The sequence below is a fragment of the Zonotrichia albicollis genome, chromosome 15, assembly GCF_047830755.1.
Source record: "Zonotrichia albicollis isolate bZonAlb1 chromosome 15, bZonAlb1.hap1, whole genome shotgun sequence".
NCBI lineage: Eukaryota > Metazoa > Chordata > Aves > Passeriformes > Passerellidae > Zonotrichia > Zonotrichia albicollis.
The window spans coordinates 1,396,047-1,408,719 of NC_133833.1; the positions used below are offsets into that span (position 1 = coordinate 1,396,047).

General features: G+C 47.0%; 1 protein-coding gene across 9 annotated transcripts in view; it reads right to left on the minus strand.

The window, feature by feature from the left end:
- HTR4 (5-hydroxytryptamine receptor 4) overlaps positions 1-12,673 on the minus strand; it is a 69,413-nt gene that overhangs the window by 43,499 nt on the left and 13,241 nt on the right. For 8 of the 9 annotated variants that reach the window (XR_012582819.1, XR_012582818.1, XR_012582820.1 and 5 more), the window contains exon 2: positions 5,765-5,846. Coding sequence is in view for 5 of the 9 variants with exons in the window: in XM_074552365.1 (XP_074408466.1) it covers positions 5,765-5,790 (26 nt within the window). In the remaining 4 variants the exon portion in view is untranslated. Of the gene's footprint in view, positions 1-5,764; positions 5,847-11,626; positions 11,770-12,673 lie in introns of all 9 variants that reach the window. The other variant, XM_074552364.1, reaches the window with a different exon arrangement.

A 12,673-nucleotide genomic window follows, 5' to 3' on the forward strand; every position in this document is an offset into this window, starting at 1 on the left:
TACATAATTTACACCCACATGTGAGCAGATACCACTGCAGGGCTGATGCATGTGAGCACAGCCCTCAAAACCCATTAGACTGTCACCTAGAATGTAAGCTAAAATTAACTCCTGAAATCAGCAGGAGATCAAGATCACAGTGTTTACATGGAGCAAAGGCAGCTGCTGCTAATCCCTTGTTTGGCACCCTCTAACACAGGAGCGCCCTTGTTCCACCCAATCCCACCCTGGCACATCCACCTGGGCTCTGCAGCACCCTGGATTAATCTTTTTTTCCCTATAATATATTTGCAAGTCTGCAGACTTTAATCCAGCTGTCCCCTTCAGGTGCTGAACATTCCCCCTGTGTCATCTCAACCCTTTGGGGGCTGCAGCCCAGGGAGGAGCTGGAGCTGCCCAGAGGAGGCTCCAGGATGCTCCGAGGGATGGAGCAGCTCTGCTGGGTGAGCTGGGGCTCTGTGCAGAGCCAGAGGGTTTTAATGGAGGTGCCAAATGCCCCACAACAATGAAAAAACCCAAATCTCTGATTTACACTCCACAACAATGAAAAAACCCAAATCTCTGATTTACACTCCACAACAATGAAAAAAAACCAAATCTCTGGCTTAGGCAGGCAGTTAGACACACTACACAGCCCAGCAGAGATGTGGTAACAATCATTTCTCTTTGTAAATGCTGAATAAAACCAAAGATCAAACACAAGTTTAATCAGAAATGCCCTGATCAGTTCCTAATTAGAATTGCTGCTCCAAAGTGAGCCCATGGCCTCTGCCAAGCCAACAGCAGCTCCATGAGAAACAGAGGGGGATGAAAGAAGCAGAAGAGCAATCCTGATTTTGGTGAATATTCCATAACCATAATGTGATTATCCCCTCTTTTCTAGGTGGCTTTGCCTCCCTCCTGTCACACACAAGGCTGAATGCTCAACAGCAAACAGAGCACAGAGTTGTGCTCAAGAGAGCAGGTGGACTGAAGCTCCTCATTTCCAATATTCCAAATAAATCTCATCCATTTCCAATATTCCCAATAATTCTCATTCATTTCCCCTCCATATTCTCCCAGTGCTGAAGGCAGAGCCCAGGGTGCATTTCTGCACAAGAATATTTGTCATTTGGCTGTGTACAGAATGATTTTACCTCACAGAGACATCCCCATTACACACATGCACCACTCAAGCTTTCCCTCAGGAGTTTAGAAACAGGGAGGGACTGGGTGCAGATCCATGATACAGAGCGGGTAAATAAAGGTTTGGGCTCACACCAAACATACTCTGAGTGCCCAGATTTCTCACAGAATGGAGAATTTGAGAATTATTGCCTCCTGCAATGCCCAGGTGCAGAACTGGTGTGCACAGAGCCCACAGCTCTTCAGGAGTTGTGCTGCTGCTCCTGGGCTCAAAGCACTCAATGCCCCGTCTTATTACACCTTTTCCTGTAAAAATTCCCCCCAGATAAGCCCTGCCCTATGCCCAGAGATTTGTCACCACTTGATCAAACCCCCTCTGGCACTTCTCAGTCATTCTCATTCTGACTTCTCTTTCTCAAACCTTTGTTCCCATCTTTGCCCAAAGCCCAGGGCTTGCAAGATGTTCAAATCAGAAACCAGGGAGGTCCTGCTCTGCTTTTTCAAACAATATCTGTAGTCAGGAAAATATTGTCAGATGAGCGGCATTTAGTCAAGACCCTTGGAAGGGTCCTGGCACAAGGCTGGGTATTAAAATATCCAGCTGTGCCCTTTTCCCACTGCCTGTTTACACCTTGGACAGCAAAGACAAACACAGCTATTGGCTGTCTAACTTCTGATATTTCCTGGAGAGCTTCCCAGTTTCAAACCTCCAGAGGAACAAAAAAGTTCCTTGCAGTTACCTCTGCTAATGGAAGACTTGGCACTGGCAGGATAAAACACTGATTTCTAAAATACATTTTATTTGAGACCCTCCCTGACCCCCTGTGTGACTCCAGGCCACACAAAAACAGTTCCCAGTTCATTTTGAGCTTTACTATAAAACCCAAAGTTTGTTAAAGATAATTCCAGTGGTGGCAGCCAGAAACCTCCAAGCCCCTGGTGTTCACCAGCTCAATTTTATGGCCTCACTTTGTGGAGGCTCCAGACAGGTGTTCCTCTCTAAGCAAGGACCTGGAATGCCCTTGACTCAACAGCAGAACACTTCAATTCCTTGGTTTGATTTTAGCTAAACCTCCTTCTCCATGCCCAGCTAAGTGCATGTTCTGAATGTGATGCAAGACATCAAAATGTGATGCAAGACATCAAAATGTGATCCAAGACATCAAAAAGTTCATTTTTGTGGGGCAGCTCTGAGTGCAGGGAATTTCCACGAGCACAGACTGCTCTGATAAAAGCAGATGAAACCTCACAGAGGTGTGTGGGGACCTGAGCTCCCCACGGGGCTGGGCACAAACACCAACAGGAGCTGCCCCTCTGCACCCCTGCTCTATTTCCAGAGCCTGGGGGTCTCCCTTGCACAGCTGCCATCAGAGCACACTGTTAATTTGCAGGAGCTGGAGCCAGGCTCAAAAACTCCATTAATTAAGTGTTGGCGGAGGTGTTTGGAAAGATGTTCCCATAAATATAGTGCTTTAAAGTGTTTCCCTAGAAACTGAGAAAAGAGTTGAACAATATGAAAAACACCCAGGCTGTGACTCCCCCGTGGAGCAGGGCCTGGGCTGGAGGGAGCATTTAGGAAAGAGAATTTCCCCCCAAAAGAGAACTTTTCCCTCAACTTTCCCAATTTAGAAAAGAGACTTTTTCCCCCAAATACCAAGGATTTCCAGTAGCCAAAAAACCCCTTTCCAGTAGTTGAGCCTGCCCTGAGGCCGTTCCCTCTCATCCTGTCCCTGTCCCCTCCTGTCAGGAGCTGTGCAGAGCCACAAGAGCCCCTGAGCCTCCTTTGCTCCAGGCTGAGCCCTTTCCCAGCTCCCTCAGGAATTCTCCAGCCCCTTCCCAGCTCCCTCAGCCCCTCCTGGCGCTCCAGACCCTTCCCCAGCCTGGGGGACCAGGTGGAGAAGGGTTTGGCAGAAAATCTTCCCCATCAGTTCATTGATCTCTGCAGAAATGCAAGAGCAAATCCCTCTCTGGCTGGGTGCTGCTGATCCCACAGAAGGATTAGAGCTGATCTTCCCTTGGAAAGGGAAGGAGGAAGAGAGCTCCAGGCTGAGTGTGGCCTGTTAAATGACATTTTATAGCCTGCTATTTCTCACCTAAACACAAGTGTGATCAAAGGACTCGAGATAAACAATGATTTAATGGCTCCAAGTGTAGGAGCTGGAGAGGTTTTGCAAAGACCTTGTGTACACAGGAATAAACACTTCATTGCAGCCTCAGCTGTTTGCTCTCCATGGATCCCCACTGCCAGGGCACTCAGAGCACACAAACTCTTCCCTCAGCTCCTTCCATTTCCTACACTTTGGGCCATGTTGGTGCCTGTTTGGTTGCAGTCAGTGAGCCCACTCTCAGGAGTGGCTGGCACTGAGGGCACCCCCAGCTCCTCCAGGACATCCTGGAGCTCCAGGGATGGGGCTTTGGGTCCCCCTCTCTCCCTCCATGGCTTTTGCTCCTGTTTCTCCCAGGTTTGGATGGGGAGAGGGGATTGAGGACCCTCCCTGCCTCCTCCTGCCGTGCACAGCACCAGGAGCCAAACCCATCCCAGCTCCATGGAAAGAAGGAACCAGCACAGCAAACTCCAGGATTTGGGACTCCCCAAACACACAATTCCCTGCCAGGGGTGCGGATGGAGGCCAGCTCTCAGCACCCTGTGCCTCTGTACCAGAGTTTTGGGTTAAAAATTGGGATTTTGCCTTTGCTTCCAAACAAACACAACCAACCCAAACCGATGTGATTCCTCGTTCCCTCGCCTTGCTGCTCATTCCTCAAAGTCAAGATAAGATTAATGAGCTGCACACAGAGCTGCTGGAGGGCTCTGCACTTTTCAAGCCACAAAAACACCTTCAGCAGCAAAGTGAGAAAAGTAAAGCTGATAAAGCCAAGTTTGGAAGCAATTAACATCAATCTAAAATTCAGCGGGTTTGGGGGCTCAGCTTAAAAATAAAAGGCAATTACTGCTGTGGCAAACTGAAATAATACCTTGTTTTTGCAAAGGGAGTCTGCCTTCACCAGCAGCTGGAATTAAAGGGGTTTTGTAAAAGCTGTTTACCAGCATTAAAGGTGCTGGGGACTTTATTTTCCACCTGTTTATCCAGACTGTAACAACCTGAGGAAACAAGAACTCTTTACTGAAGCATTCAGGACAATATCCCAAAATCTGCCTGGAAAAAAACTGTTGGATCAATATTTCCATATTTCCCATGTATGGGAAAAGCCAGCATCCATAAAGGAGACAGAGGAATCTGCAATTTGATTAGAATAAAAGGAGAGTTTCCACTGGGGAATCTCAAATTTCCTGGCTGCCTGCAGCCCTCTTCCTTTCCCCACAGGTTTGTGCTGAGCCTTTATCTGTGACCCGAAAATTCAGGAATCAAACTTGTCTTGGTCTGTAACAGCCTTGCCCTTGAGACATCAGAGCCATTTCAAAGCCATTAATTAATTAACACCCCTGGAATTGTTTGTGAAGCCATTAGCACACGTCTTCCCCTATCAGCATTAAGGAGATTTTCCAAGGAAAGCTTCAGCCAGCCCAGGAAAATCAGGTGCCAGCTTGGAGCAAAGCTCAGATTCTTAGTTAAATGCCATTTCCTAAATTGTTGCAATGGGTAAAGAGGAAAGAAATGGGAAGAAAGGTGAGGGAGAAAAAAAGGTGGGGGAATAAAAGGCAGGGAAAAAGGTGCAGGAAAAAGAAGGGAGGGAAAGCCAGGAAAAAAACAGGCTAAAGAAAAAAAGGTGGGGAAAAAGGAAGGAAAAATCAGGTGGGAAAAACCATGTTGGGGGAAAATGGCAGAAAAAAAAGTTGGGAAAAAAGGAGTGGGAAAAAAAAAGGTGGGTGGAGGTGAAAGGAGGAGAAGGAGCCGAGGGAAAAGGTCAGGGAAAAAAGGCAGAAAATGCAGGGCAAAACTGCCATGCAGAACTGGTGCAGATAAGGGTCACCTGTGCTCCAGAAATACAAGAGAATGAGATTTAGCTGCCATGACATATGGAGGGGCTGTCAGACCAGAGGCTCTGCTTCATTCCTGGCACCTGGGAATGCTCTGCAGGGGGATGATGGAGCCTCACCAGAGTCTGGGGAGGTTTTCACAGTCCCAAACATGGCACAATTGTGATTTACACTGGTAAGAGCCCAAGCCAGGCAAAGCTTGGCCTCTCCGGATTGCCGTGACAAAATTGAGGTTTTCATTTCAAACCCCTTGACAGGATCTCATTAACCTACTGCCTGTAATAAATGTACCCAATAACAATCTCTGAGCCACGTGAAGTTAAAAAATCAAATAAAATATAAATAGGGAATACTCGTGGGTCATTTATTTTTCTACTCTGGAATTAGAGAAAATGAGGTCTGCCACCTCCCTCGAGCTGTGATGAATGCAAGCTCCAAACTGAACTGTCAAAAATTTCCAGGAACGTCTCTCCAGCATCACACTGCAACCTTTTCAAAATTCATAACATTTTCTACTGAAAAGAAATCCTTGACTTGTCTGGGCCACGTTTGACATCTCTCAAACACCAGGGTGATGTCACGAGCTCAGAGGAGCTCCAGGAAACCCCAAACCAGGCCCTGCTGCATGAGCAGAGAGATTTACCTGCACCAGGGGGGAAATGCTCCCCTGCAGCCCTGCAGGTGCATTTTGATGCATACCTCACATTCACATCCAGCTCTTCCATCACAGGCAGCAGGCTCAGGCAGCTGGGAGTTCAATGTCCATAGGAGAGACCTCATCCTGCAGGGGAGAAACACAGGGATTAGTGCCAGGATCTCCCATAAATGCAGATTGGAGACACCCACTGCAGGATCCAGGTGCCCTCGCTGTTTTGGCCCCTGGCACCCTCCAGCCCATGTCCAGCTGCCTTACACCAGCAATTCCAGCTCTTTTTCCATCAGGCACCTTTCCAGCTCTCCCCCATCCTACCTGTGCCCATCCCAAACCACCTGCACACCTGCAAGGCTCCCCCAGCAACTTCCCAACTTCCCCAGGTACAAAAAGGAGCTTGAACAGAGCCAAGCTGAGGAAAGTTTGCAAAGCCCAGGTGGGAAAACACAAGCAAGAAGGCTTGGTAAATTAGTTTCTGTTTTTACACAGACCTAAAACATTGACTTACCACTAAATTAAACCAGGTTTCCTGTGACACTCTATTGTGCAGCTTTATGAATACTTAATAGCAGCGCTGTAATTACAAAGAACCAAATGCTTTGCAGCTTGAGTTAAAATAAATGTACTTACTCCCAGCACCACTAAGTGATGTAAATATTAATGGGTTTTTAACTCTATCAAAATTCCATCCTGACTCCAAAGAAATGAATGCACCATCTTAATAATGTGCTTGTGCATTTGCTGCTGCTAATCCAGTGGAAAAAATAGGCTCAGTTTCGGAGCACTCGAGGCTGTTGATTACCCCTTGTGCTGTCTCCAGGGAGCCAGGGATAAAGGCACCACCACAGCCTGTCAGTGCCAGCCCAGATGCAGATAATGCCACGGTGGTTACTTGGCTTCAAAGGGAAATCAGAATAAAAGTGCCTCAGCCTTCCCAGACACCGACGGCAGCTTTGCAATGCAGATGAGCCCCCCGCTCTGCAGACCTGGCTGGTGCTCGCCACAGGAGTAATTCAGAATTACTGTGTGTATTAGACAGCATTTTGCAAGGGAAATTTGCTGGAGTCAAAAGGATATTTTTGTTAAAAAAAGGGAGAGTTTGGCTGGCCCCTGTTTGCAGCTTAAAGCTTCAGCTGGTGGCTCTTTGGGCAATCTGCTGATTCCAAAACTGCTGCTGTGTTTGGCAAAGAAAAGGGAGAGAGGTCTGGAGGTTCACCTCTGTGTCCCTAAGGCCTGACCTCCGACCTGAATTTGGAGGAAAAAGCCAAAAATCCACTCTCCTGTGCTCCTGCTCTGGAGTTCTTCCCTAGGACAAAATACCTGCTATGGTTTCACCCTGAGAGATATCAGCATAAAATTAATTCTGATTTCTCCGGCAAAACGGATGAAAAACTTTTCAGCGATTTTGTATGTCAAAATTCCAGTTAGGGGGAATCTTTCTTCCTTAGTTCTTCTAGAAAAAATGTAATTTTAGTGTGCACTGATGTTACACAATATCTGTACCATCTTGCTATCAAGGAGACTTCTCCAATAATTGAAACTTTCTATATATGAGCGAAATAAAAACCCCAAAAACAATTTCTAAAATGGGGAGAAAAAAATCTTCACAAACAGACAAAACCCCCCAAAAAACAATGGCAATCCAGGAGCCAGCATGGAAAGGCTGCACTGGTGGCCCTGGGGAATACAGGGGTGCTCCAGATGCCAGGCTGAGCCCAGCTCACCTGGCACACCACTGTCACAGACATATTTTATAAAAAATCCTTTTGCTAGGGTTTTTTCTCCTGAGAAGCCTCAGAGGAAAAGAAAAATCATAATTATCTGCTGCTGTGGAATGCAACAGGTGCATCTTTTATTGGTATCATGTTGTTGTTTTTAATTAATGCCAATCACAGTCCAACTGTCTCACACTCTCTGAGAGTCAGGAGCTTTTGTTATCATTCCATTCCTTTCCTTTCAAGCCTTCTGATGAAATTCTTTCTTCTATTCTTTTAGTATAGTTTTAATATATCAGTTTCTTTTAATATAATATATATGATAAAATAATAAATCAGCCTTCTGAAACATGGATTCTCATGGGTCCCAGGAGCAGGGAGAGATGAGAATCTTCACTCCATGTCTCAGAAAGCTGATTTGTTATTTTATTATATATATTATATTAGAAGAAAATTATGTGTTAAAACTACACTAGAAGAAAAGAGGAAGGAGACATCAGAAGGCATGCAAAGGAAAGGAATGGAATGGTAATAAAATCTTGTGGCTGCTCACAGCCTCGACACAGGTGGGGCTGTCATTGGTCATCAAGTAAAAACAATTTCACATGCTGGGTAAATAATTCTCCAGATCACATTCCAAAGCAGCAGAACAGGGAGAAGCTGAAGCTTCTCAGGAGAAAAGATCCTGACAAAAGGATTTTTCATAAAATATGTCTGTGACAAACCACGGTGCCAGGTGGGCTGAGCACTCTGCAAAACCAATTTCCTTGCAGACAGACCCACACTGGCCCTCCTGCTCTGGCAGGGATGGGGTTGAGCCCTGAACCAAACCAGGAACAGGGACAGGCTCCAGAGGCAGGAATTGCTCCAGGAAAACCTGAACCCAACATGGAATGGGCAGAGACAGGCTGCAGAGACAGGAATTGCTCCAGGAAAACCTGAACCCAACATGGAATGGGCAGGGACAGGCTCCAGAGGCAGGAATTGCTCCAGGAAAACATGAACCCAACATGGAATGGGCAGGGACAGGCTCCAGAGGCAGGAATTGCTCCAGGAAAACATGAACCCAACATGGAATGGGCAGGGACAGGCTGCAGAGGCAGGAATTGCTCCAGGAAAGCCTGAGCCCAACATGGAATGGGCAGGGACAGGCTGCAGAGGCAGGAATTGCTCCAGGAAAACCTGAACCCAACATGGAATGGGCAGGGACAGGCTCCAGAGACAGGAATTGCTGCAGGAAAACATGAACCCAACATGGAATGGGTAGGGACAGGCTCCAGAGACAGGAATTGCTGCAGGAAAACATGAACCCAACATGGAATGGGTAGGGACAGGCTGCAGAGGCAGGAATTGCTCCAGGAAAACATGAACCCAACATGGAATGGGCAGGGACAGGCTGCAGAGGCAGGAATTGCTGCAGGAAAACCTGAACCCAACATGGAATGGGCAGGGACAGGCTCCAGAGGCAGGAATTGCTGCAGGAAAGCCTCCCAGGGCAGCAGGGACACGGAGCACAAGGAGCACATGAAGAGCAGCTGGCAGCTTTTCCAAGACTCATTAACCAAGGAACAAAGCAAGTGAGGATCTCACACACACTCACACACACCTTTCCCCTTGTGTGCAGTTTGACTTCCAGCCAAACACTTTTTTTCCCTAAATACAACAAGGTTCCTTACCTGAGACTGAGAGATTCCTCCTTAGGCAAAGCTGACACCCTGTATTCATCACAGACCTCAGCTCCTGAATTAATTCTGGTTAAATCCATGCAGCCAACTCCATCAGACACAAACTGTGCACAGGAGGCTCAGACTGGACCCAGCTGCACCCAAACTCCATCAGGAGTTCAAAGGGCTCCTCTGAGCCTCACAACTCACTGGGGGCATCTCCCTGACCCTTTTCAGTCTCTGGTCACTGTGGAAATCATTTCTAAATCATTCTACATCAATTTTAACTCACTGTTCCATTGTACTTCTCCTCCCTGTAGCAAGCAGCAGAGTGAGCCTTGCCATTGAACCTTCTTAATTCACACTTTTACCACATCCTACCAAAACCCCACCACCAATACCTTAGGACATAACTCTGAGTGATCAAAATTACCCATTTGTGGCACTCTCTGCTGCACCACAGAGCAGCGAGGGGCATGTATAAATAAACTAAACTGAAACGAAACTAAAAATACTAAAATAACTAAAAAACTCCCAAAACTAAATAATAAATAATAAAAAACTAAAACAACTAAAACTAAATTAAATTCAGTTTCTGCATCTCATGCTCTCAGTAGAGAACTGGACTTATCACTGAGACTTTGTTCTTCTCTTGGTAAGTGTAAGATAAAAAATCCTCTTTATAATAATGCTTTGCAGCTTTCTGATGGCTGATTTCAGTGCAGTTTTCTGGCAGACACAGGTTTTTTGGGTTTTTATGGGGTAACACAGAGCAGAAGATGTTTAGGAACTCTCTAGCCTTCCCCTGGAATTTGCTGTCCCCCACAGCTCATGCAGGAGTTCTTGGGAGTGCATTTAAGTCCCATCCAGTGTAGGATCCCTGATTGAGGCCAGCAGAGTCACTCTGACATAAATAAAGACTGCATTTACCATTAAACCCATGATTTCGAGAGGCTCCTCACTTTCTGTGGTGAACAGCTGCTAAATTGAAGCTGGGATTGAATAAAAAAAGAGCTGTTGCTCGATTCCCTACGCATTTCACTTTTGGGGTGGTGATTTTCCTCAAAGCCCCATCATTTCCAGAGAAAAAGAAGTTGTTAGCAGAGGTTAACTGGACCAGATCTCCCAGCCCACACTAAACTGCTATTTTTGAAGTGAGAGTCACCTCAATCCAAAGACAATTTCTTGCTCATCACTGCAGAGAAGTCCAAAACACTCCAAGTGCTGTAAGAGAATATCCTGCCCATGACAGCGCTTGAGGAACAGGAAATATCAAAGTGATTCACCTTGATCTCTCCCAGATAAAAATGGGTTTATTTCCCTGCATTTCTGCCCAGTCCCACAGCACCTCTTGCCTTCCCTGTCTCTGCTGTCTCCTCTGTCCCCAGGAAGGACAGAGCTGATAAGGAGTCCCTCAGCTGTCAGCAGAGACAGATTGCTGGGCAGGTTTCATCCAGCCTCATTCCAGCAGGGCAAAATGGAGCACTTTGCTTAAATACTGACATTAACAGAGACATGACACATCCCCAAAAACGAAATGGAGTCCAGCTTGAAATGCAGAGCACAGAAGAAATGTCTCTGTGTTTCAAAAGCTCTTTAAGGAATGCTCTGGCTTGCCCACCCAAACCTGGCTGAGTCTGGGGGTTCCCCAGTCGCAGGTGGCACTGGGGTGACAGAGCCACACCTCATGTGCAAACAGCATTTCTGGGTGCCAGCCTGGCCTGAGAGCCCCCAGCCGTGCCCTGTGAGCCTCCCCAGCCTGACATCACATTGCTCTGTCAATGGCAAAGCTTCAATTTCATCCTCGAGCACCAAAACAGCCCCGGCAGGCAGCAGAGCCCAAGGGCTGCTCCCCAGAAAAGGGCACGGCCGGGCAGTTGTGAGCTGCTGGATCAAATATTGACAGCAGTAAACTCCTCAAGGGTGGCTTTGTTCCCCCTGCAGCAGCTCCCTGCCCCTGCCAGGCTGTGTTTGTGTGAGGCAGAGGCAGCAGCTGTGAAACCTGTGCGTTATTGCCTGTGACACCTGTGCGTTATTGGCCGTGACAGGGGCCTTGTGAGCGCTGTCAGCTCTGCCATCCACACCCAGCCTTCAGCTGCGCTCAGACTCAGCCCTGAGACATCCCTGGGACAGCCTGGCTCTCCCAGAACACCAAAACCGCAGTGAGAGATGTCAATGAGCAGCTGAGGGCAGGAGGGAGGGTGAATCCTTTCTCACCACCCAACTCTGATCCGGGCTGTGCTCCCTCTCTGCTCACAACTCACCAAACCTCCTCAGAACCTACATTTCCTCTCCTAAAATCCTCCCAGCCTTTCTCCCCCTCACACCAGCAGCAGGGTGAGGAAACTGCTGCTCTAAAAAGGCACCAGCTCTGCTTTCTGTGTCAGATAACTCTGAATGCTGGCAGAGCTTGTGATTCGTAGCTCTTAATCTAAAATTCATCTACATCTGAACATCCCCAATATGAAGGTCAGTCCTGAGCCGTCTGCTCAGTTCTCAGGAGTCAGATTTTCCTTATTCTTGGGCTCACCTGGACTCAGGGTGGGTTCCTCCTGTGCTAAATTACTTTGGAGGTTTTGCAGCATGCTCAGACTGCAGGGATTTATGGATGGGATGGTCTGGGAGACTGCAAAGGGCACAGGCAGCATCCATGAAGGTCTTTAGTTTGAAATTCTGTGGTTTTAAACAAGAAAAAGGTTTGGTCACAACCAGGTAAAGCAGCTTAAGAAAGGCCTGAAATCTCTGTGAAAAATATGATATAAAATGTTTTCCTTTGGAGATTCATTTGAGGCAGGGCAAGAGCTTCTGCTGGCCAGGAAGGTTGGAAATGCTCTCAATTCAAGATGCTCTGGGGCATTTTTCAGCAAAATTCCTTTACTTTCCCCTGCTGAATCTCCTTCCTGTCCTGGTCTCAGTGCTTGTGCCAAACCCTGATTATGAATTACGCCCAGCCCCAAACAACTGCGGGCACTCCAAATGTGCCACAGAAAACCCAAACTCGGCGAGATTTCCATGAAAGAGCTGCAGAAGGGAATTGCCACCTCACCTCTGGAATTCCCTCCTTGTTCCAGGCTGGAAGCACAGGGATGCTTGGGACAGCACAGCACCACTGCACATCATAACCAAAACCCCAAAATTGCCTTTAAAATGGTGAATTGCTGTTTGCTCTCCCTCCCTGGAGCACAGGGACACACAGGGGTGGAGGAGGAGCTGCAGCCTACAGATGCAGTTTGAGGCTGCTTTTAAAAACTTCCATGTGGGTGTTTGCCAAAGGAGCTTTTTATTTTTTTTTCCTCTTTTATTTTCTTCCCAGCTCGTGAAACAGCTGACTTTTATTCATATTTACACAGTCCCTCAGAAAGCAAATGAAAAACTCTTCCTGAGAAGTTGCAAAGTATTAAATTGGCCAAAAGTAAATGTTATTTTTGGAAAAAAAGTTCCAGGTGTGGCTGCCAGACTCCTTCCACCCAAAGCTGCAGCACTGAAGGGAACAAAAGAGCCTGGATGTGACAAAAGGAATGTCGCTGCTATTGAAATAAAAACAGATTTTTCTCTCAAGTAAAAGCTGTTTGAGGGC